Source organism: Achroia grisella, unplaced genomic scaffold (genome assembly GCF_030625045.1).
Source record: "Achroia grisella isolate CSIRO2021 unplaced genomic scaffold, CSIRO_AGI_Agris_v1 utg512, whole genome shotgun sequence".
In the NCBI taxonomy this organism is placed as follows: Eukaryota; Metazoa; Arthropoda; class Insecta; order Lepidoptera; family Pyralidae; genus Achroia; species Achroia grisella.
This window is the reverse complement of record NW_026712906.1, coordinates 3921086-3944584: the sequence shown is the minus strand read 5'-3', so window position 1 is coordinate 3944584 and position 23499 is coordinate 3921086. Positions and strand designations below refer to the sequence as shown.

At 34.0% G+C, this 23499-nt stretch overlaps 1 protein-coding gene across 1 annotated transcript in view; it reads right to left on the bottom strand.

Moving 5' to 3' along the window:
- Nucleotides 1-23499, bottom strand: part of LOC131846831 (mucin-2) — a 155188-nt gene that overhangs the window by 41591 nt on the left and 90098 nt on the right. The window contains exons 10-19 of the mRNA XM_059196250.1: nt 22408-22527; nt 21835-21938; nt 20967-21089; nt 20298-20506; nt 18749-18851; nt 17826-17958; nt 16876-16995; nt 15946-16173; nt 15385-15534; nt 13628-14039 (exon numbers count right to left, since the gene is read on the bottom strand). Of these exons, the coding sequence (XP_059052233.1) occupies nt 13628-14039; nt 15385-15534; nt 15946-16173; nt 16876-16995; nt 17826-17958; nt 18749-18851; nt 20298-20506; nt 20967-21089; nt 21835-21938; nt 22408-22527 (1702 nt within the window). The remainder of the gene's footprint in view (nt 1-13627; nt 14040-15384; nt 15535-15945; nt 16174-16875; nt 16996-17825; nt 17959-18748; nt 18852-20297; nt 20507-20966; nt 21090-21834; nt 21939-22407; nt 22528-23499) is intronic.

Genomic DNA, 23499 nt, shown 5'->3' with positions numbered 1-23499 from the left:
AATATTGAATATATAACCAACTGGTTAAACAATTAATAAGAGGAAATCAGTCATAGTGATTAGAGCAGATCAGCCCTATATGTATATATCTATATTAATACGTACAGCAAAAACTTTGTACCCGTTTTTACAAAAATTGACCGGAGCTAGGAGTATGAAATCTCGCACACTTCTAGTTTATGTAGAGATACTTCTCTATATAAACGATAAGTGCGAAATTTATTGAATTATATATAAACAATATTTTAAATCTATACATATATTAATAAATTAAGCAAAAACTTTGTTCCACTATTAACGAAAACTGCGTGGACGAAGGTGTATTAAATTTCGCACACTTATAGTTTATATAGATAAGTAGTATAGAATATTAAGGTTTTATTAATTATGCCTAAAAATACACAAAATAGTTAAAAATACATTTATGTATTTGACACACACATGCGTAAAAGTATATAGTCTTTAACAATAGAACCGTTCAAACTTATGATTTAAATTAATTGGGCGATCACTTAAGGGGGACCATATAGGGGGCGAGTGAAGGACTGAAGGCCAACTTCTGCCTGACGGATACACTTTACTGGCACCACTAGGGGCTCGAACCTCGGTTCAGGCCGTCGCAATTTCGAACCCGATTTAAATGGGACGGGGCTCGATCGGTGGTCGTATGGAGAACTGTATAACTTACATCATAATTTTTCTTTATTTAATTATCAAAATGACAAAAAAATCGTAGAGCACTGAACCTATAAATCAACTAATCAATAATAATTATTGCGCAATCCACCGAAACGTTAGATAAGCGATAGATAAACAGAGGTGCGCGCGCATAGTGAAAGCTGTTTTCTCTGGCGGGATGCTGCGCGCGGTTTTACTGGCTCTCCGTTACACGATCTAGTGAAATTAAATCATTTCGATGAGTCATTCTGTCACTTGTAACTCTTTATTATATATTTGGCATTATTATGCCCGCATATTTTAGTTTGTATGTTATTTTTAGAACTATATAGATTTATATTTACGTTATTTATATGAACATTCATCCTTATTCACATTGAACTACTGAACTAAAAATTAATCACTCACTAAACATTTCATATTTCTCATAGAAATTCTTATCGATATTAACGGGTTTCGAGCGTTAAATATAGGACATAAATAAGGAACACGATGACTGCCCTATAGATTATTTTCCTTTGCCTCGTTTCACATAATAAAATCTAAGAAAAAAATATTGAATAAAGTTTATATTAAACTAGCATAAAAAGTAGTTGTTTGTAAAAACACCGATAACAACTTGTTATTCTAAAAACATGTTTTATAGTATCTTTGTTATTCATGTTTTAAAATAGTATATTTTTTGTTTCAGGTATTGACGGCAGTATGAGAAGTTCAACATTATAAGAAGTATGGATCATGGAATATTGAAATTTAAATTGTAAAATAAAACAAATTAATTTTTGTGTTTAATTAATTTCTAACCCCTATTCCAAAATTAGTATTAATATTAAATATAATTAAGAAGACTACTTACTCGATTAAACGTTTTATATTTTGAATGTTACATTTTATTACAAAAATAATTGCAAAATAATTTATAATTACTGTAGCAATTTGTTTTAAACAACATCATAGATGAGATCTAAATATTTCATTTTTGAATATATATATATAGTATATATAAGACAAAACTTATATTATATATATTTTCGTCATCTATTATAAAAATGTCATCAAATTTCGATTACTTTTGAGTATAGACAAAGCATATGTCTTAGAAATAAAACGCCGAATTAAAAACTTTTCCTTTTGGCATCTTTTTTTTATTATTTTTTTTATTTATTGCAGTAACAATAAAAAAATAAAGTGTTATTTGCATGAAAACGGCTGGATAATAAATCTTTATATTATAGTAGCAACTTTGTTAATGACAGAAGAGTCTCTTACGCCCGTTGGTAAAAAGGTAAGTATCCACAATCGTTCCTGTAAGTGGGTCAAGGCTGAAGTCAGCCAATCAAGATAATATCAACGATGTAATTTTCTTTTTAGAATTCACACAGCGCCATCTAGTCCCAAGTTAAGCAGAGTTTGTGTTATGGGTAGTAGACAACTGATATAAATACTTAGATTTTTTTGTAAATACATACATAATATACATAGATATGACATAGGTACAAACAATCATACTGATGAAAGTTTGCTAGGCTACCAAGGGTCACATAATACACTTTATGCTATTCTTGGATACGGTAGAGGTTGCCACTTAGCATCAATCAGGCCATCAACATGTTTATCATTCTAGTTACATAAAAAAATTGACAGAATAGATTCTCAATATTTGACTTATCCAAAAATTTATTATTAAGAATTTCGAGGTGCGTTCGACGTTTATAAAGAATTGAAATGGAATTTGTTGAAATTTAAATAGTTGGAATTTCCAAGTGCATTCGTAATTTATAAATAATGGAATTTTTTGAAATTTAAATTGTTCTAATTTCGAAGTGCATTCGAAGTTTATAAATAATTGAAATGGAATTTGTTGAAATTTAAATAGTTGGAATTTCCAAGTGCATTCGTAATTTATAAATAATGGAATTTTTTGAAATTTAAATTGTTCTAATTTCGAAGTGCATTCGAAGTTTATAAATAATTGAAATGGAATTTGTTGAAATTTAAATAGTTGGAATTTCCAAGTGCATTCGTAATTTATAAATAATGGAATTTTTTGAAATTTAAATTGTTCTAATTTCGAAGTGCATTCGAAGTTTATAAATAATTGAAATGGAATTTGTTGAAATTTAAATAGTTGGAATTTCCAAGTGAATTCGTAGTTTTTAAATAATGGAATTTGTTGAAATTTAAATTGTTCTAATTTCGAAGTACTTTCGAAGTTTATAAATAATTGAAATTAAATTTGTTGGAATTTAAATAGTTCGAATTTCCAAGTGCATTCGAAGTATAAAGAATTGAAATGGAATAAAATTTAAATTGTTAGAACTTCGAAGTGCATCATCGCACGGTGATTGCAAATGTAACCCATTCTCCGGTCCCTTGAAAGGTTAGTTACGACCTGAACTCAGCAAGTAATAGGTACGTTCACATCTTAGTTTCTAGCTAAACCTAAAACTACTACGTCTCATCAATATACGTATATCTACAATGACTATACTACAAAGTACATATATATAGTACATACATATATATAGATCTTTAGTGATGAATGTAGGAGTAATTTAATTTATAGTTGACTAATGACCCGCCCCGGCTTCGCACGGATACATTACAAATAATTGCATTACCCGGTTTGTTTTATAATATTACACGAATGTATTATACATACAAACCATCCTCTTCAATCACTATCTACTACTAAAAACTGAATAAAAGTCCGTTGCATAATTTAAAAGACAAAAGCCAACAGACAGCGGTGGCAACTTTGTTTTGTACTATGTAAAGATTTACAATAGATATATGTGTGTACTAGCTTTTGCCCGCGGCTTCGCTTGCGTTAATTTATCCTCTTAGGGGTGGAATTTATCAAAATCCTATTTTAGGGGATGCCTACATCATAGTAGCATTATGCATGCAAAGTCTCAACCCGATCGGTTTAAAATTGACAAAGTTTCGTACAAACTATCATCCCTTATTTTATCCCCTTGGGAGTAGAATTAATCAAAATCCTTTCTTAGCGGATACCTACGTCATAACATCTACCTGCATGCCAAATTTCAGCCCGATCCGTCCAGTGGTTTGGGCTGTGCGTTGATAGATCACTACGTCAGTCACCTTTGAGTTATGTTTAGATTAAGACAGACAGTCGGATTAGTATCTACAACATCGCCCATTTTCGAGTATGACATACGAGCCGTCATTGTTTTTAACGACGAAATGACAAGGAGAAAATATCACACGAAATATTTACGCAATATGAAAGCACTACGGTACATTACTAGGTACAGTAAGGTGATCAGTAGGCACATATGTGTTGTGGCACATAATGCCTCGCTGACCCTAAGTTGTGTAACCAACCGGGTTCCGTAAATTGGATACCGTGAATTTGTATACATAACTTGACAAATTATTTAGGTTTCTGGAACACTACGTGGCTATACATAATAGTCTTCATGTATGATTTTTAATAACCCAAATATCAACCAGTTTTTGGCATAATAAACTATTCAGTTTCTGTTTTGGCAGTAAAATAGCCGAAACTAAGGAACCGATACGTACGTTATTATTAACTAATTACCTATCAATAATTTAAATATTCATTATTTATGAATTGAATTGAATTTAGAACGTGCAGAGCAATAGGTTAACTTTGATATTTTTATTACAATTTTCTTTATATTTTTGGCGCCAAATACCTTAAAAGATATAGAGCCACAGATAAAAAATAAATAGGCAGGCGTTTTGAAAGAACTTAAAAAGGAGGTTTTGTATCCGAGTAAGTATTATGGGCAATTAAATATTAATTCTTTTTCAATTCGATAAACAATCTTCAAGAAGTGTCAATTATACGTAATATCTTGTATTTTATTATAATATCTGTATAATATAATATACAGATGTTATAATAAAATATATTACGTAACGGTATAGTAAATTGTGATACAAAATAAGCTACGCTATTCACACTCACAAAGGAATTTATTAAAGTGATTCAACTTAACGAGTAGAGGCCTGGTATTGAGTCATAAAAACGTATGAGTGATTCATAATAATATTGTGTATTGCTTTAGGCATATCACGTTTTCATCGTGTATTGACATATTTGTCGTCTTAGTAATTGTACTGCCTATTAGCCTAGAAACAATGCAATAGAAAATACTATCATATTTTATAATTTTGGGGACCGACCGTTTCGAACGCTTTTTTTTTTTTTTATTATTTTTAAATTTATATTTTAGGACTATTCTTTCATCATGTTTTTTTAATACATTTGTCTTACTAGTATGTAACATATCTATCTACTTAGTAGATAAGAGAGAACTACGTCGCTGCAGACAAACCTGGACAGAAGTTTTGCAGGACAGTGATTTCAATATTATAAACTTGGAAAACATTATCTGTGTATATCTATCTAGTTCGTAATCTGCATTGCAATAATACATAATACTACCCGAATCTACGTGTTTTCTTTATTTAGACACAGTCCAACGATCCGTTACAATAACAATATTACAACAGAAAAACAAAAAAAAATTAAGTCTAAATTTTTAAACAATATTACTAATATTTTAAACGCAAAGTTTGTGAGAATGGATGGAAAGATGTTTGATGCAAAAACTACTAAATGGATTCTAATGAAACCTTACAATAACGTAGCTTATACATCAGAATAACACGGGCTTAGATTCCACGCATTCCATCTTTATAAAGTCTATTACGAATAACAGATAGGTGATTTGAAATTCTTTTTTTAAAAATCAAACTGAATAACCGAAGCAATCTATGGACCACTTGAATGAATTAAATCCAGCACTAAGTAATGTTATTTATATATTTTTTAAAACAACTATGTTTGGACAAGGATATTTTCACGTCCAGCTATGGCTCCTACAATAGTGATTGATCATTACTTCGATTAGTACAGACTTGTTTTATAGAATTCTCATATTTTATGTGCCAATAATACATGAATTTATGTGCAAATAGTGAAATGCTCTGGTCTTTTACAACTCTTACATGAACAATTATGTAATTTTTCACGGAAAAACGTAAGCCTACGACCGGTCGACACTTGAAAGGTACTTTATGTTAATACATATGTAAGGTGTGGGCACTTTCAAGTACTTGTGTACTTTCCTAACCTTCCTAGTACAGACAGCTGAAGAATTATTAATGCAGTAACGGAGTGGTGGACTACATTGGTGACTAAATCTCGAAAGCACGTTATTTATATAATAACTAGCCGACCCGGCAAACGTTGTTTTTCCATATAAATTAAAATCGCTATTAAAAAATAGAGGTTGGTGATAGAAGGGTGAAAATTTAGGGTTCTATGTATTTTTCAATATGTATTTATAAAAAAAATAAAAATTTAATCAAAATCGGTCAAGCCGTTTCGGAGTATAAAATACGAAACCTGTGACACGAGAATTTTATATTTTATAGTAGCTACCCATCCTGGCTTCACACGGATGTACATATATACCTAAAAACATAAACCTTCCTCTTGAATCACTCTCTATCTATTGCTGAAAATTGCATTAAAATCCGTGGCGTAGTTATTTTATACTATGTAAAGATATTAATAGCCCAGTACATTTCATATAGCTCCATCTAGTCCTAAGCTAAGCAGAGCTTGTGTTTTTGGTACTAGACAACTGATGTGAATACATAAATACATTATTTTGTAAATAACTACATTTACGTACACATAGAAAACAACCTAATTAGTACAAACAGTCGTACTCATATATACAAATATTTGTACCGTGTGAAAAATCGAACGCGCGACCATCGAAAGTAAGGTGTGCTAAACCGCTAGATCACTACGGTAGCAATATAAATATGTTTGTATGAGATTGTAATGGATTATTATGAGTTTTACTGTATGAAGAATAAATATGTTGGGAATTATTGGACGCTTTTATGGAGGTACTGATAACTTGTAATAGTCACATAGTGTAATATGCTTTATAAGGAATCCGTTTATTATAAGATAAAATTTTATATAACGCCAACGTACGTAGAGAATATGAACTATTTTCTGACAAAAAGAAATTTTAGAAATATAATAAAAAGCTTAATAATAGCTGTAATGATAGATATATGAGAAAAACTATTAAATCTAATGAAAAATCATTTATTCATGTAGGACATTTTAGCCGCTTATGAACGTTAAGTTTTTTGTATTAATATTTTTTCTCTTCCAGTTAAGTATACCAATTCAACTGGCAAGAAAATTAACTGTTTAAAAAAAAAACAATTTAGTTGTATTGTAGACTTATATAGGTGTCTATTCAAGTCAAGTGAATGAATAAGTATTGCCATCCACGTTTGTATTATAATACAACCCAAAATAATGATCATAGAAAAAAAATAATTTTCACTAATTCTACTAAACAAACAATCAACGATTCTACTAAATATATTGATGTATATTAATCATTACATGGTATAAAACAAAGTCTCTGTTGCTGTCTGTCCGTCCCTATATATATTTAAATCTTTAAAAGTATACAACGGATTTTGATGCAGTATTTTTTAATAGAGTGATTCAAGAGGAAGGTTTATGTATACAATACATGTACACTCGTTTGAAGTCGGGGTGGGAAGCTCGTATTATATATACAAAACTTACAAAGTTATAGGCACTAGAGGGAAGCCATGCACTAATCTTACTATATTATATATACGAAATTAATAAAATGTAATAATAATAATATAATATATGAGGGTATGGACGGATGGACGTTTTGTTACTCTTTCATGCAAAACTACTGAACGGATTTTGATGAAACTTCACAATAATATAATTCAAATTCAAATTCAAAAATAATTTTATTCATGTAGGACATATTAGCCCCTTATGAACGTCAAGTTTTATAGTATAATTTTATTTTTTTCCCTACCGTCCAGTTCGGTTTATAGATCCAATTGAGAAGAACTAACAAGAAACTCTTTTTAAAAGCCAGTTTATTTACAATGTATAGGTATTTATATAGGTGTCTATGTCTAACATTAAATGAAAATCCCGTGCCTGAACAACTAGTAATAGGCCCTGCTCAGTAAATATGATTTAACAGATGTTTTGAATTTATTTAAGGGTAATTCCAATATATCCTTTGGTATCTTATTGTAAATTTTTACCTATTTCCATAAAATACCTATTGACTTCTAAACAATACTTCAGATGAAGTGTAGCTTCAACACATAATTATATGCGGCTAAAAATGCGGGCATAGCTATTGCTAAAATATACTGTATCTCCTATATTGTAATAATAGTGGACGAATGTTGTTTCTTATGAAAATAATGTTTTAATACAGAAATTGGAATTCAAATGATTTAATCTTACTAATATTATAAATTTGAAAGTAGGGATGTTTGTTACGCTTTCACGTAAAAACTACTAAACCGATCATCACGGAATATTGTACATATGTTCTTGAAGGTATTAGAATGAATATAGGAAACTTTTTATTTAAAAAACACATGCGAGCGTAGCCGCGGGTATAACCTAGTACTGAAATATGCATATAATCAATACTAATTGTTTTATAGCGATTCTCGCCGTCGTATATACACAAATTAAATTAAAAAATCAAGAAAAAGTCTAAAACAACAATAAGATTCATTATTACTGAGAAAATATTGTCAAGTTTAAAAAATGGCATTGTCTTCACAAAGTATTGCTCTATTGTTCGTTTCAGTAAAAAAACGTATGAATACGTACCGTTTTGTATCATAGGAACCTTATTAAAAAGACAATGAATGAGTATATTGGTGCATGGATAATTACGTAATAATTACTAATTGTCTATTAGAATTAGTAATAAAAAAACACTTACCTTAATTAAATTCTTCGGCCGGACCGTTGAAATACAATAAATTTCAATTGTGACGCATCTACACATTAAAACCTAATAGTTAAACTGTATACAATTGATTATAACTAATTGAATATTTAATTAAAACCTTACTTATAACTGTGTTGTTTAAAATAGGTGTAAAAACTTGATAATTGTACACCATTTGTAAATAAGTCAAATAAATAATATAAAAAATTATAATAATACTTTATTACAAATTTTTTATTCATTTTTTGAATGTTACAATACAATATCATTCACGTAATACAATGCCCGATCCTAACACACGTATGTACATTTTATATGGTAACGGTTAATAACATTATTATAGTTTTAAATAAACTTAATGCTAACAATTTGTAAACTTGAAAGTCTTTACTATACCAAAACGAACTACGTTAATATAATATACATTTTTTGGTACAAAAAACTTCCTTAATAACCTAAACATACCTAAGTTAAAGCTATGAATCTCTAGAATATATGACTAAAATAATATATATGTTAACTATTGACATGTCATTATGTACAGGATATTAATTTGTTTAATATTAAATGTAAGTCATTCGAAATAAGTTTGATTAAAATTTAGCAGATACTTGATATAATTCCTTCAATTTATTTGTACATCTTATCCAATCTTGGTGTAAGTCCTACCTGTGCAACAAAAATATGGACTCAGAGAAACGAACGAGTATAATACCACTTTATATTTTTAAATTTAATATCAGTCAATCAGTATTTCTACAATATATGGCTGGAGAAACCAGGTTCAGCAAGAACTAAATAAATTCCTACTCCGCTTATGATTCCGTGGTTGGAGATGGAGTAGTTCTACTTTTTCTAGGCACAAAAGCCGGTCGTATAACTGGCCTCAATGGCTTGAAAGAGACTCTTCTTTCTGTGGTAGTCTTAGGCACTTCTGTTGTAAAACTTTTACTTTTTGGCGTTATGCTCTTCCTAATATCTACAGGGACGTTCTGTGATCTAATTGCCGAATATCTTCCACTTGGAACAAATGTTTTGTTGGGTTTTTGACTCAAATTCGAGGATGTTGTATTTAGTTTTTTGAGAGTACGTGGTGTAGGTCGAGTTATGTTTGTTTTAATTATAGGTCTTCTTGGGAATGCAAATTTAGTTCGCTTGGCGTCAAGTGGAGATGGTTTCTGAGTAGTTGTCTCTTCAGTAGTGATTTCTGTTGTAGATGGGATGTCAGTAATAGTGCTCAAGGTCTGAGTTTCAGTAGATAAAGTAATAGATGGGGTAGTTGTCAAGAGCTCCATAATTGGACTAGTTTGACCCCTTTCTGTAGTTGGATTTGTTTTGGTAGTTGCATCAGGTAATGTTACTGAGGAGCTTTCAGAAGTGTTAGGCAATACAGATATATTAATCGGGTATTTTATATTTGATTCGTCTACCACAGATCCGCCATTAAATTCTTGACCCTTAGCAAATGTCACTATACTACGACCTGCTTCTGGTTTGATAATTTGTAATTTAACGATATTTGCTTCGTCCTTTTGAGTTGGCAGCGATGCTGAATATACAACAAAAGGTTGTTTATCTCCTGTACCGGATAATTTCCTTGCAGTTGCGGGAGTTTCTGTTTGAAATAACGCTTCTAGTGGTAATGTTGAAGGATCAGTCAGCATACTGCGTGGCGTTATTATTTCAAAGCTTTTAGCAGCTTTAGTCTGTGACAGTTTTTCGTTTTCATATGCAGCTGGTATAAATTGCCAGTTAGATGATGATAAATCTTCATGGGAATTTTCAGTTTTCTTTTCATCATTCACGTAACTTAAAAAATCATCACTTGCAACGCGTTCCACTCTATCTTTGCCAAAATTATCTTGAGCTACTTTTTTAATATGCCTATAAGCTTCATTAATACTTTCGGAGGCTACTAGATTTTCTCTTGGAGCTTCAGCGAAATTTGTTAATGCTCTTGCGTTTCTGGCTTCATCTATCCTAATAGGGTTATCCGGAGGATTTTCTACTGGATAAATGTGTCCTAATTTAGTTAAATAAATTGGAATTTCATCTTCCACTATTTTGATAAAACTGAATCTGCTAACTTCGCCAATCTTATTAACAACTGGTTTCTTTTCAACCATTATTTTACCTTCTTCAATAAGAGTAGTTTCATTATTTTTATTAAGACGATGCTTGTCTAATTTTGAAGAAACTTCAACTACTCTACTTACCGAGAATAGTTTGTCTAATTGTGTTTTTACTTTTGGAGTTACTGGAGCACTAGTCGTTGTTTCGGGAGATGTTTCAGTATTAGATACTGATGTATAAATATTAGATGACGTAATTCCCTCTGTTACAGTTTGAGAATACACTGCAGAGCCTTGTGTGGTAGGATATGTAGTTGTGTCTACAGTATATTCTAAATAATCATCTGTAGTATTGCTAATTTCCATTGTAGCCGTTTCAATCTCAAAAGTACTGGTTGATGTGACATCTTCTACCGTATTTGTATTTTCAAGGAATGTAACAGTGGTTGATTCTGTCATAGATAAATAATCATCGTCAACAGTTTGCATTTCACCGTCTTCAGAAGTAATCGTAGTTGTTGGTTCTGTAACTTTCTCTGTAATACTTGATGTTTTTTCTGTTACATTTCCACTTGTAGGTACAACGGCACCACCGTAACCAATTGGAACATTTTGTACACGCTTCTTTGTTTCATTAATTGATTTATTTAATGCAAACCTACTTTGAACTACAGTTCGATTCTGAGATTGTATACTACTATACGGTTTTCTAATGGATTCAGTAGTAGACGCAATTCTAAATGAATTAGAATTTACTACTCTTGGGATAAAACTAGGCTTCCTAGATGTTGTACTAAGTACATTTATTGATTTTTCTTCTTCAGAATTTTCCTCATCAGATTCGCCTTCTGGTTCATTATCATATTCATGTTCTGATTCATCAGTTGGAGGATTTCTTGGAAAGTGTTGATTTGGTGGTACAAATACCAACGGATTATCAGGTTCTTCATCAAGAATCTCTTCTTCAGAGTATTCTTCCTCTTCTTCTACTTTTGTAGTTATTTTGGCAGTTGTATATGGACGTCTCTGTCTTGGTGTAAATAATGGCCTCCTGGTAGTAGTAGTTGATCTAAATGTATTTTCACGATCTGAGGTAGCAGGGCTGGTGTACGCTCCAGGATTAAATTTACGACTAAATGTTCTACTACTAGACGGTACAGAACCTTCGGTAGTGGACGAGAAAAGTCTTTTGGTTGGTCTGTATGGTAGTCTTGTACGGGGTGTTGGCTTCTGTGTAGTACTTGGTTTTGTTTCAAAATTTTGCTCTTCTAATTCATTTACAGGTGGTTCCTTAAGTAAGGTTTCCGTTTCAGACGAATCTATAGATTTTTCTTCATTTTCTAAAACAACCTCCGGCTTGTTAATTTGTTTACTATTTTCAGTTTCAAATTGATTATCTATATTTGCAATTTCATGCTCAGTTTTAGTTTCCACTACTGTGTCCGAGATTTCCGGAATATTGTCATTCTCAGAGCTTTCCTTTTCATTTTTAATGTCTTTCAAATCAGTACTTATTGTTTCAAGATTAGCACTAAGATTATTACCAATACTTTGATTATGAGAAATAGTAGCTGATTTGGCATCAGTTTTTTCTCCTACTTTGTTATTTTCAGATAGCTCTGTTTGCAAGATATTGCTATTTTTCGCATCTTCTTTATTATTAACATCTAATTCCTCATTATTTAAATCCGTAGAAGTTTCAACTTTCAATAATCCAGGGATTATGTCGTCTACTACTTCATCTCCTTCTTCTTCTTCTTCTTTTACTGATGACGATTTTATTGATAACGAAGTAGTTGGAATTGTTTTTTCTCCATAATTAAATAGTACTTCTGTAGTAGTATCTTTAGGAGACGCATTAAGGGAATTTACAGATTTAGCTAAAATTTCTGGTTCATTCTCTACAGGTTTCAATTTTTTTCTTATAATTTTCCTTATTCTTGGGGATACTGGATTTTCTGTAGAAACACTACTAGCTTCTGAAACAGTTGTAGATGTTGGACGTCGTCTTATTATTTTAAATTTCTTTTTACTATTATCATCGGTACTAATATTTTCAGTACTAATACCTTCAGAATAAATTGTATTATCTGTTGTAGATGAAACGGGTGTCCGGAGTTTTTTAATAATAATACGCCGTTTAGGAAGTTGTGTAGTTGTTTCAGGATAATCTTCATGTTCTTTCTCTTCTATAGTACTTTCTGATAAAGAAATATCATCAGGTTTATATTCCAGTTCATCATCTTCATTAATTGTTAATGATTTTTCAGTTGACGGCCTCTGACGATATGGGAACGGTAATTTTCGTCCTTGAATAACATTAGCTAAAGTTGGTCTTGGGTTTTTAAAGGACAATCTACTTTGTGTAACGGGTTTTATACTACTAATATCTAGATTCTCTTCTGTAACAGAGTCTTCGGATGGAGAAATACGCCTTCCATTAAATGGTCTAGGAGTGAATCTTGTTATTATAGGTTTTCTTTCATTTGGTGTGGATTCAGTAACAACATTATTGACGTCATTCACAGCTACTGTTGAAAGAGGTGTGAATTTACCACGTCCTCTAGACGGAAAGCTAGGGCGACGAACATCTACGGTTGCTGCGGAAACTTCACTATCTTCCACTTTGTCTGCTAGAGTGGTCCTTCCCCGGAATCTTCTTTCATTTCTAGGAACAAAACTTGGCCTATGGACCGCTAATGGGGGTTCGTTATCAATTGGAGTTAATGATACTACTTCGTCACGGGAAAACTGGGGTCTAAACTGTCCTCTTGAAATTGGAGATGCTGCTGCGGGTACAGAATCGTCAACATTTTCTGGAGATTGAATCCTTACTCTCTTTTTTCTAACCTGTCTTATTTCTCCTCCAATTCGTACCTTGTCATCAACTACTTCTCTACTATTCGGCGTAGTGGATCTAATTTTTCTAGAAACCTCGTTCGTTTCATCTGAGTCGGCGAGTATTTCATTTGGCTTTGAAATGGGAACGCGACGGCGACTTACAAAAGTATAATTCCTAGGACTCACCTGAATAGTTGTAAATGGAGTTATCGTCGTAGACCCACGTCTTCGAATTGGGAGAGGGCGTGGCGCGATGCTCGAAGAAAGAATTAAAGGTAGGGATGTGGTTGTAGTCGTTGTCGTACTTGGAGTCGTTGTCGTAGTAGTAGTACTCGACACGGTCGTTGCTTCTGTCTCTTCAGTTGGTGGAGCTTCCGTTTCAGTTTCTAAGACTTCGGCCTCTGTGGGGCTCGGTGAATTTAATAGAGATGATATCTGAACAGCGAGGATTGTAGTGGGCTCAGGATTTTTATAGTCATCAGGAGGAGGTAATGTGGTAGAACGAGCTCTGACAATGGAAGTATACTGAGGTTGTGAAGATATTTCTCTTTCCAACGCTTGGCCTTGTGACTCATTATTGCGTTCGGAACTTAGATAGCTGAAAATAAAAGAAGTACTTTAATATGTGGTAAAAAATAAATCACATTCAGACTAAGCTGACAGATTTCTAATACTGTTGGTAGAGACATGTGGAAATTATCAAAAAGCTATAGTTGAGTGTGTCGTGCGATTTTGAATTGCACATTATTCTCAGCTGATTTGATTTACGTATGAGGCAAGGGAGAGAAATAAATTGAAACGTTTATTTGTGAGCAGTAGTAAGCAAACGTGTATGTTAATGTTGAGGTCGTCATTAGCGAAGTGTAAAACTAAAGTTAATTTCTCGGTTAAGGTTGCCGAAAAGTAAAATTCAAGTTGATTTTGTGCCGTATTACTACGCACACTCACACGCAAACTCTGATTTAATAATTTTATAAGTAACCCTAATATAGTATAAACAAAGTGTCGTCGTCGCGTGACTGACGACCTCGGTGGTCTAGCGGTCTAGCACACCACTTTACGTCCGATGGTCGCGGGTTCGATTCCTCGCACGGCACAAACATTTGTATTCATGAGTATGATTGTTTGTATCGGTCTGGGCGTTTTCTATGTATAATATCTAATATAAAAATCTAAGTACTTTATGTACTTGTATCAGTTATATAGTACCCATAACACAAGCTTTAGATATCTTAACTTGGGACTAGATAGCTCTGTGTGAATTGTCAAAAAAAAAAAAATTCACCCCGGCTCTCTGTTCGCTTATAATATGTAATATTATATAGAAATTATGGATATTCTTACTAGTTATTATTCGCAACTTCCTTTGCTTTTTTGGTAAGCACCTATGTTCGTTCTTATGATACAATATATCTTTTGATTTCATTTAAGTGGGAGTCAAAAATATGCACTTAGATTGTGGAATGAATTACCTGCCGAGGTTTGCTCACAAGAGTACAGTAATGGATTCAAAACTGGTATATTAAGGTTTCTTAAGAGTCGGCAACACGCACGTGGCTACCCTAGTCTAAGACACCAGGATTGTCTCAGACAAGGTTTGTGGTATCTCACCTCTGGTGTCTCAAGCGTCTATGGGCTGCGGTAACCATTTACCATCGGGGGGGAGGGGATTGTTAGTAATGTGGACTGATGACCCCATTGCTAGCAATGTACCATGTCAGGTCGACCTCCACGCGGTTCCCCCTGGAAACCATCGTGATAAATACCCGATGAATTTGTCACGATGCGCCAGCGTATACCGTTAGCGCAGGCGGGTGTACCGTACCATTATCATCCGTAAAAAAAAAAACCATTTACCATCAGACGGCCATATGCATGATAAGGCGCTTTGAAATAGTATAACTACTATTTAATTTAACAAATATGTCACAATATCTACTCACCGTGAAGTAGTGGTTTCCTCCGTTGTAGGTCTTTGTCTTCTAATCGTAACGTATTCGGGCATATTCTCTCGGCGAGCATTTCTTATATCCAAAGTACTGGGTGTCTCAGATACTTCTATGTACGGTTCCACTCGCTCAAACAATGCGTTTCTGTAAACAATATCTTTGTGAATGTCATAGTAAAATAACCTTTAAATAGCCTCGAATTTAAGGACTACTTTGTGTTGTTATTATCATATGTAATCTCATTTGAAAAGAGTTCTGTTTTATGTATATAATTAATAATAATAATAATCTCAGGACAATTCACACAGCGCCATCTAGATCCAAGTTAAGCTAGTCAAAGCTTGTGTTCTGGGTACTACATAACTGATACATATACGTAGATTTTTTTTTGTAAATACATACACAATATATGTAGAAAACAGACCGACACAAACATTCATATTCATGAATACAAATGTCTATACTTTGCGAGGAATCGAACCAGAATCGGAAGCAAAATGTGCTCAACTGCTTGACCACCAAGCCCGTCAGTTAAGTAGAGGGCATGACTTTTACCTGGAAGCAGTGTCATCTGCAGTATCAGATGTTGATGGTGAGGGCGCTCTACGTATGTTGACATACTGCAATGTCCTCGAGGTCGTTCCGCCGTTATCCGTAGATTCTACAACACGTGATCTGGACTGCTTGAAATTTGATACAAAAGGTTTTTCAGTCGCTTCTTCACTAGCCACAGATGCTTCTGTAGACGCTGTGGTTGCTCGTGATCGGTTGATAGTGATGTATCTATAAAAAATTACATATTTTCAAGGCTATTATCCTAGATGGAGTAGTGGTAGGTGGTAATACATTAAGGTGGTAATGCATTACCATACTATTGGCATTACTAGCGGTTTGGGACTGTGAGGTATCTATAAACAATTAACATATCTTTAAGGCTGTTATCCTAGATGGAGTCTGAGGTATTACGGTCTCGGTAGCGGTTTGGGAACCGCTTTGCTTCCTATGATAGTAAGTTTTATTCCCCGCACGCTGCAAACATTTGTACTATATTCTTGAGTATGATTGTTTGTATTAATGTGGGTGATTTCTATATGTATTAAGTGTGTATTCATAAAAAAATGTAATTAAGTATTTTATCAGTTATGTATGTCCCAAACTACACAGAGCTTGTGTTACGGTCACTAGATAACCGATAGACACATTTTTTTGTAAATACATATTTACATAATTTACATAGAAAACAAACAATTTACTCATGAATACAATTTTTTTAACCCTGCGAGGAATCGAACACACAACCATCATAAGTAAATCAGTGTACTAACTGCTAGATCCCCGAGGCTCTCAGTATATCATCATACCTGCATCGGCAGGTAATTCATTCGCAATCTAAGTGCACGGGGGACGAAGGTTCTCTGAAACTCTGTGCACTTACATAGGTTTCAAGTTATTGAGATGAATTTTAATAATAGTAACTTTACTTACTGCGGCCTGTCTTTTTTAGTCTGTGCACTCTTGTCAGCGGATGATTCCAGTCCCGCATTCTGTGGTCCCCTGCGACTGTTCTGAGAGGAGCTACCCTCAGATGCAGTGTTTAGGTTAAATCTGAAATTAAAGGTCGACAGACATTATGAGAAGAATAAGAAAAAAAAAAACAATTTTAAGATTTATCAACTCATAGAATTTGTATCACAGTATATTTATCACTTGAAACTAAGCGATTGTCTACAATGTGGACTTATGTCTTACCTAGAAAGAGAATATATAGGTGTATAACGATATTATAATTAAAAGAAGAAAAAGTTGAAATTTACATATGTTTATTTCAAGAATACATATTACTCCACTTTGTGCAAATACCTATATATTGTAAAAAAAAAAACATTAATTTCATTTACTTAAATCCTAAAGAATGTAGGTGTTTCATCCAGACCAGATATATGCCTATATTGGAAAAAAACTAAACGTGTAATGCTGGTAGAGATCACTGTACTATTGGAAACAAATATACTTAAAGACATCAATATAAAGAAATAAATATTAAGCACTAATAAATGAATTTACGAAACATGCAGTCACAGTGGAAGGGAGAGGATTATCAGAGAAATATCTTAATAATCTTCTAAAAGATCTCGGCCTATCTAGAACTGCGGTGGGTTCTATACTAGAACTGCAGTGGGTTCTACAGTAGAACGTGTATTAAAAGCTGCACTAGCAGGTTCCTGTCAGATTTGGCTGGATAGGGAGAGAAACACGTCAGAAAACGGGCTTCTAGAACCCACATCCGGGTCACAAGTCCCGGGAATTGCTTGGAGTTTCCCTCTGTGCCACACGATGGCCCCGTATCCGCACTGTGACTCCATGGAATGCTAAGATGTTCGTCTCAACTATTGATGCCCTGTTGTAGTATGGTAAGTAGGTATGTAGATACTCACTTGTTTTTGCCGCGCGTTCTCTCCAGCACTTTGTATAACTTTTTATTTAGTGACGTGGGTGTGGTGGACGGTCCATCGGTGCTGACCAGAGTCTCCGACAGTCGTAAGTGTTTCTCCAGCTGTTCTACGCCACCTGTTCAAAAGATTATTTTTTACATTAAGATTAATGATATATATATATAGCAACATTCAAATCCAATGTACATTGTTCGTGAATAAATAAATAAAATAAAATAAAGATTACATTTAGGGATTTTATATAGCACTATGTTCCACGTTTATAAACCCAGCATTTCAGGTCCAACATTTTTCTAACGGAAGATCTTTAGTACATATTGTATAAACAGCATATTACCACGGGTCAACCCGTGACTGGAACTTGAGATAACAGCGTACATACATCCAAAGTGCGAAATATCCGGAGCTCTTATTATCGGGAAATAATATTATCGTGGTATATATATTTTGTTTCAAAAACGTGTAAACAACCACGAAAAAACAATCAATTTAGATCACAGTTTCGCACCTTTTTTATAGCCTTCAAATATAGTTTAGTGTATATATATTTGAAGATTAGTTAATAAGTAATTTATTATTATTACAGCATTATAAAAAAACAACATATTAACATTACTATTGATTTATTTGGCTTAGTCTTCAAAAGAAGAGTTACTATTATCAATTTATATGAAGTAATGGCACAAGCTGACTGCCCACCCGATGGCAAATGGTAACCGTTACTGTATACATGGGACATCAGACACAAAGATATTTGTCTACATGTAATTTCACTGCCATATATCACCCTTCAAGTGAAACACGGTTTATAAAGAAGGTGCTTTGAGGGTCGCTAAAATTGGTGAGGTACTGGCATTGAGTCCAGAGTAAACCTGCAGATTAATTTAAAAAGATGAAGTACATACCGACTTTCTTGATAAGATCAATCAGTTCCTTGATCACTTTAGGGTCCTCAGCATCAACATCACTGGTGTCCTCCGGTACTTCCTCTTCAATTTCTTCTTCGCTCTATACAACCAAAAAATTTAAGATTAATACCTAACAAATGAGAGCCCCTCATAATAGCATTGTGGACTAGTGGTTTACAATGCAATTTTGACCGCAAAGAACATGAGTTCAAAAAGGTTCAACACCAAAAAAATCTTTTTATCAATTTATTTTTTCAGCGTTGGAAACACTGATAACTTGGCTGCTACCACTGATAACTGAGATTTCCAGGGCCGTAAAATACTTAATAAAAAAAAATCAAATTAATCTGATAGATATATATATATGTTTGCCCCCTAGATTTCAATATATCAAGCAAAAGTGAGGACGCTAAATCTTGCGTTCATCAATAGAAATCCATCAATGATTTTTAAAGGGTAGTGGTAGGTGGTAACTCACCTAGTATTTCAGGTGTTCTTAGGTTTGGTTGCAGGCTAATAGTATAATTCTTTATCGATTATCATAATCATTGGATTATGATAATGGCTTACAGTCCGTCTATTGAAAATGGCTTTACGAATGGACTTTAAAAAGGAGTATCGTAAGATTTATAAAGGTTTCAACCCACTTGTGACTCCTCTAGTATTTTAGCGTCCGTGACTTCGGTAGTATCATTCTACAGTGATGTTTATGATAACTATACATATAATTAGTAAAAATCACGGGATCTTACCACGTTTTATATTTATTTGCTGAGTTCCCGATATTTCGGCAGTGTTTCAACCACCATGATCACGGGTAAACTGAAGAGCAGCGGGTAGATGGAAAATGAAATCTTTTTATGGGCAGACATATGCGTCTACCTTCACACGTCTTCGTTTGTTGCTACTACTGGAACTCGCTCGATATTCATCTCGGCAAACTGTACTCACAGTATCTTCACGTACGTTTAATACACTTTTCGATCGCGTTTTTTGTTTTTGTTTAATTAAACCAATCACTGGATTTCAGGCATTAGAGACCCTATAACCGTCTTCTCGATTGAAATTTTTATATTTCTGTATTTCAATGGCCTCTCTAACCATTCTTGGGATATAATGCCGTTCTGATGTTAATACTTTTGGTTGGTGTAGTTCAATCCAGTGATTGGGTCCCGATCCCAACAAGTGTTCCGCTATGGCTGATTTACGTGGATCGTTGTTTTTAATAGCTTTTATATGTTCAGCAATGTGACGGGATTGCTAGGGACGGGATAGCAAGATCCCGTGATTTTTACTAATTATACGTATAAATAATGACCGCGTCAAGGTTAAAACAGTTTATGAGAACTGTTATATAACATTCTCGTGGGACAACAATAACAAACATACAGCCCGTTTATTGAGAATCCATATATACCACCATTATAGTAAAAAAATATATTATATAATAATTATTTTCATGTATAAGTTTTTATGGCAGTACCCAATGCTTGTTTGGCACAAAATAATCATATTAAAAAAAACTAATTAATGATGAGAGACTCGCCTCTGGTTCCGGAGTAGTGGTCGTCGTTGTTGTCCTAAACAGAACTGAGTTCTTAGTGCTCAGCTTGATAGGTCTCCTGGTTGTTGTTGTGGTCGTGCTGCTGGTGGTGGAGGCGGCCTTGGTGGTAGCTTTCGTGGTCGCACTCGGCTTCTTGCAGAGGACGTTGCGAGCGAAGTCGCAGGAATCAGCCGCCTTGTTGAAGAATAGTCCTGGAATACGATGATATAAGGACATTAACCAATATAATAATAAGAAAATTAGTTAGTAAAAAATATTTTTAAACTTTTGCGTATGGTATAAGTACACATCTATAATAATACAAGCTGTGCCCGCGGTTTTACTTCAATAAAAAATATAGCCTATGTGTTATTCTGATGCATAAGCTATATTATTGCAAAGTTTCATCAAAATCCGTACAGTAGTTTTTTGCGTGAAATAGTAACAAAGAACTCACAAACTTTCGCGTTTATAATATTAATAAGATTACCAAGAGGTGTAATCTCTGGATCTACAGAACCCAGTTAGATAATTATTTGACGAACAGAAATATCAACATGTCGTTTCTGTGAAATATCTATGCCAACTATGTCACATCTTTTAAATGACTTTATTTTGAGTTTATAGACTAACGACTCGTCACTCTATCGATAATTAATATACAAGAATTACCAGAAGGACAGGTAAACTGATGTGCCACGATGCCCAGGTTGGATGGTCCAGAGTCCAGGCACCAGAAGTACTTTTTGCAGTCTCGTGGATGCGGGAAGAAACCTTCATCTTTGCACTTGAAATCTGAAAACAATACATGCACGATATACAATAAATAGGTACATTTCCCCTCCTATCGACGCCCCGTTGCATTCAAACGGAGATAGAAATTACTACGGCCTGAGCCGAGGTCCGAATAACTGATACAAATACATAGATTTTTTTCGCAAATACATACATATTACATACATAGAAAACACCCAGACAGATACAAACAATCATACTCATGAATACAAATGTGCGTGCGAGGAATCGAACCCGCGACGACTAAAAGTAGGGCGTATTAAACCGCTAGACTGTCTATAATTTAATAACACATGTACATTAATTAATAATATCATTATTGCTACCGCGTTGTGTGAGCAACTCCTATAAAATGGCTACAAAATATATATTAGAACTAGCTGTACACGCGACTTTGGCCGCGTGGAATTTAACTTTATTTTTCTAACATAAAGGTAGCCTAAGTTACTCCTTATTACACATCAACTACCTGTCAATAAAAGTCCCGTTAAAATCGGTCCAGTCATTTCAGAGATTAGCGGGAATCAACAGACAGACAGACAGACAAATATTGTAAAAAATGTTATTTTGGTGTATGTACCGTATTAATACTCATATGCATGTAGTAAAAAACGGTTATTTCAATATTACAAACAGACAATTCCAATTTTATTTATATGTATAGATTAATCATTGGGTAGTTTCATCGTTTACCAATCCTCAATCCAACATCATTCATTTCTTCCACAATTCCTTCAAATATTACCTGCGCCTGGATCAGGGGTGGTCGGTGGTTCAGGTGTGTTTGCATTCCACGCTGGTGTTGTGCTGGTGTACGATGAGCCACTCTTGCGTTTGGAGCTCAGTGTTCTGAAAATATATTTTTAGTTTAGTTTGTTATACAAGAACCTGGCCCATAACTTCGTAATAAGTGATCGGCCTTCACAAATTAGAGGTTGTCGATTATCTATATGAGCCGCCGGCACCGCAGTAGTTCAGTTAACATGGCAATCTGACAATGGCGCACGTAGGTATACCGTGTGGTTTTTTTATTTTTTATCATCATTATTAGCCCACTGCAGTGTACTGCCGGACATAGGACTCTCCCAAGGCAATCCACTAGGACCGATCTTCAGCCCTTCTCTCTTCTCTCTCTCTTGCAGTCCTACGTATATCGTCGCTCTACCTAGTTTCGGGTTGTCCTACGCTACGTTTGCTAATTCGCAATGTGTGGTGTTTTAGTGTGTAAGAATCCTTATACATCTACGTCACCGCTCCGACAGGTGTACAGTCTTTTGAAAATTAAAAAAAAAATCTTGGAATTAACAAAAGGGCTTACTTGGCTGCAGCTGACGGCTTGGCTGTGGTTGTCGTGGTAGTTGTGGTAACGCGGGGTCTATTACGTCTGTTGGTGCTCGCTTTAGTCACGGGCTGCGATATTATAGCGTTGTCTGTGGCACTGCAAATGGTAATAAATTTTACGATTAATAATCTACCTCTTCTTTATGATTCTGGAGGTAATGTAAAACACATTACACACACTACCATATATTTGACACACACATGCATACATAATGTTTTTCTTTTGTTTATTATTAAAGTCTGTTGTCAAATTGAGAATAGATTAGTGTTGATTGTCTTTAGTTTTACTAAATGTTATATTAATTATGGTCGAATTTTGATCACTAAGGTTAGAATTCACATCGATATTGTAAAAGATCCGATTGTTTAAAAAATATTAAAAGAAGATAGTTTCATTATTACTCGGTATCGTTAAACTAGTTGCGTATAACCCCCGCTTTTCTTGTCTTTATAAGCCACGACATTCGGTCGACGAGCACAGAACGTGCCGGTTGTATTTTGGATACTAAAGTGAATGGTATCAGAGACGGGTTTATCCCAGATTAAGTTGGGCCTGGGGAGACGCTACAAGTAGTGAAGGTGAGTGTAGATGCACTTTAAAAGGGCCTTTTAAACCTACACAAGTCACGGGCATTACTTGGGGTTTCTCTTCCGGTAGCCGACAATGGCCGGTATCAAAGCCTAAGTCGTAATCATAACTAGTGGTTTTAACACTAGTAATAATTATATATAAATAGTAATGTAACAATATACAGTTATTTAGCAAATACAATTAACATTAGCATGCGTTACAGATAGCTATAATTAATTAATGGATTTTTATTATTTTCTTTCATTCCGCTACCATTAGCATGTGGGAGACCAAAATATTCAGTGCGGAAACCTGCCTGTCGGTAGTGGAAGCGTTATGACTTCCCCATTAATTATCAAATTCCGATTGTTATTGAATCTGCACCCATATTCCGACACGTGTTTCGCCTCAATTATGGCTGCTGTGGTATTCACACAATACAGATTAGCAAAAAGGAGACTTGCGGCTCTCAACAAAGAAACCGCTACGCACTCATTC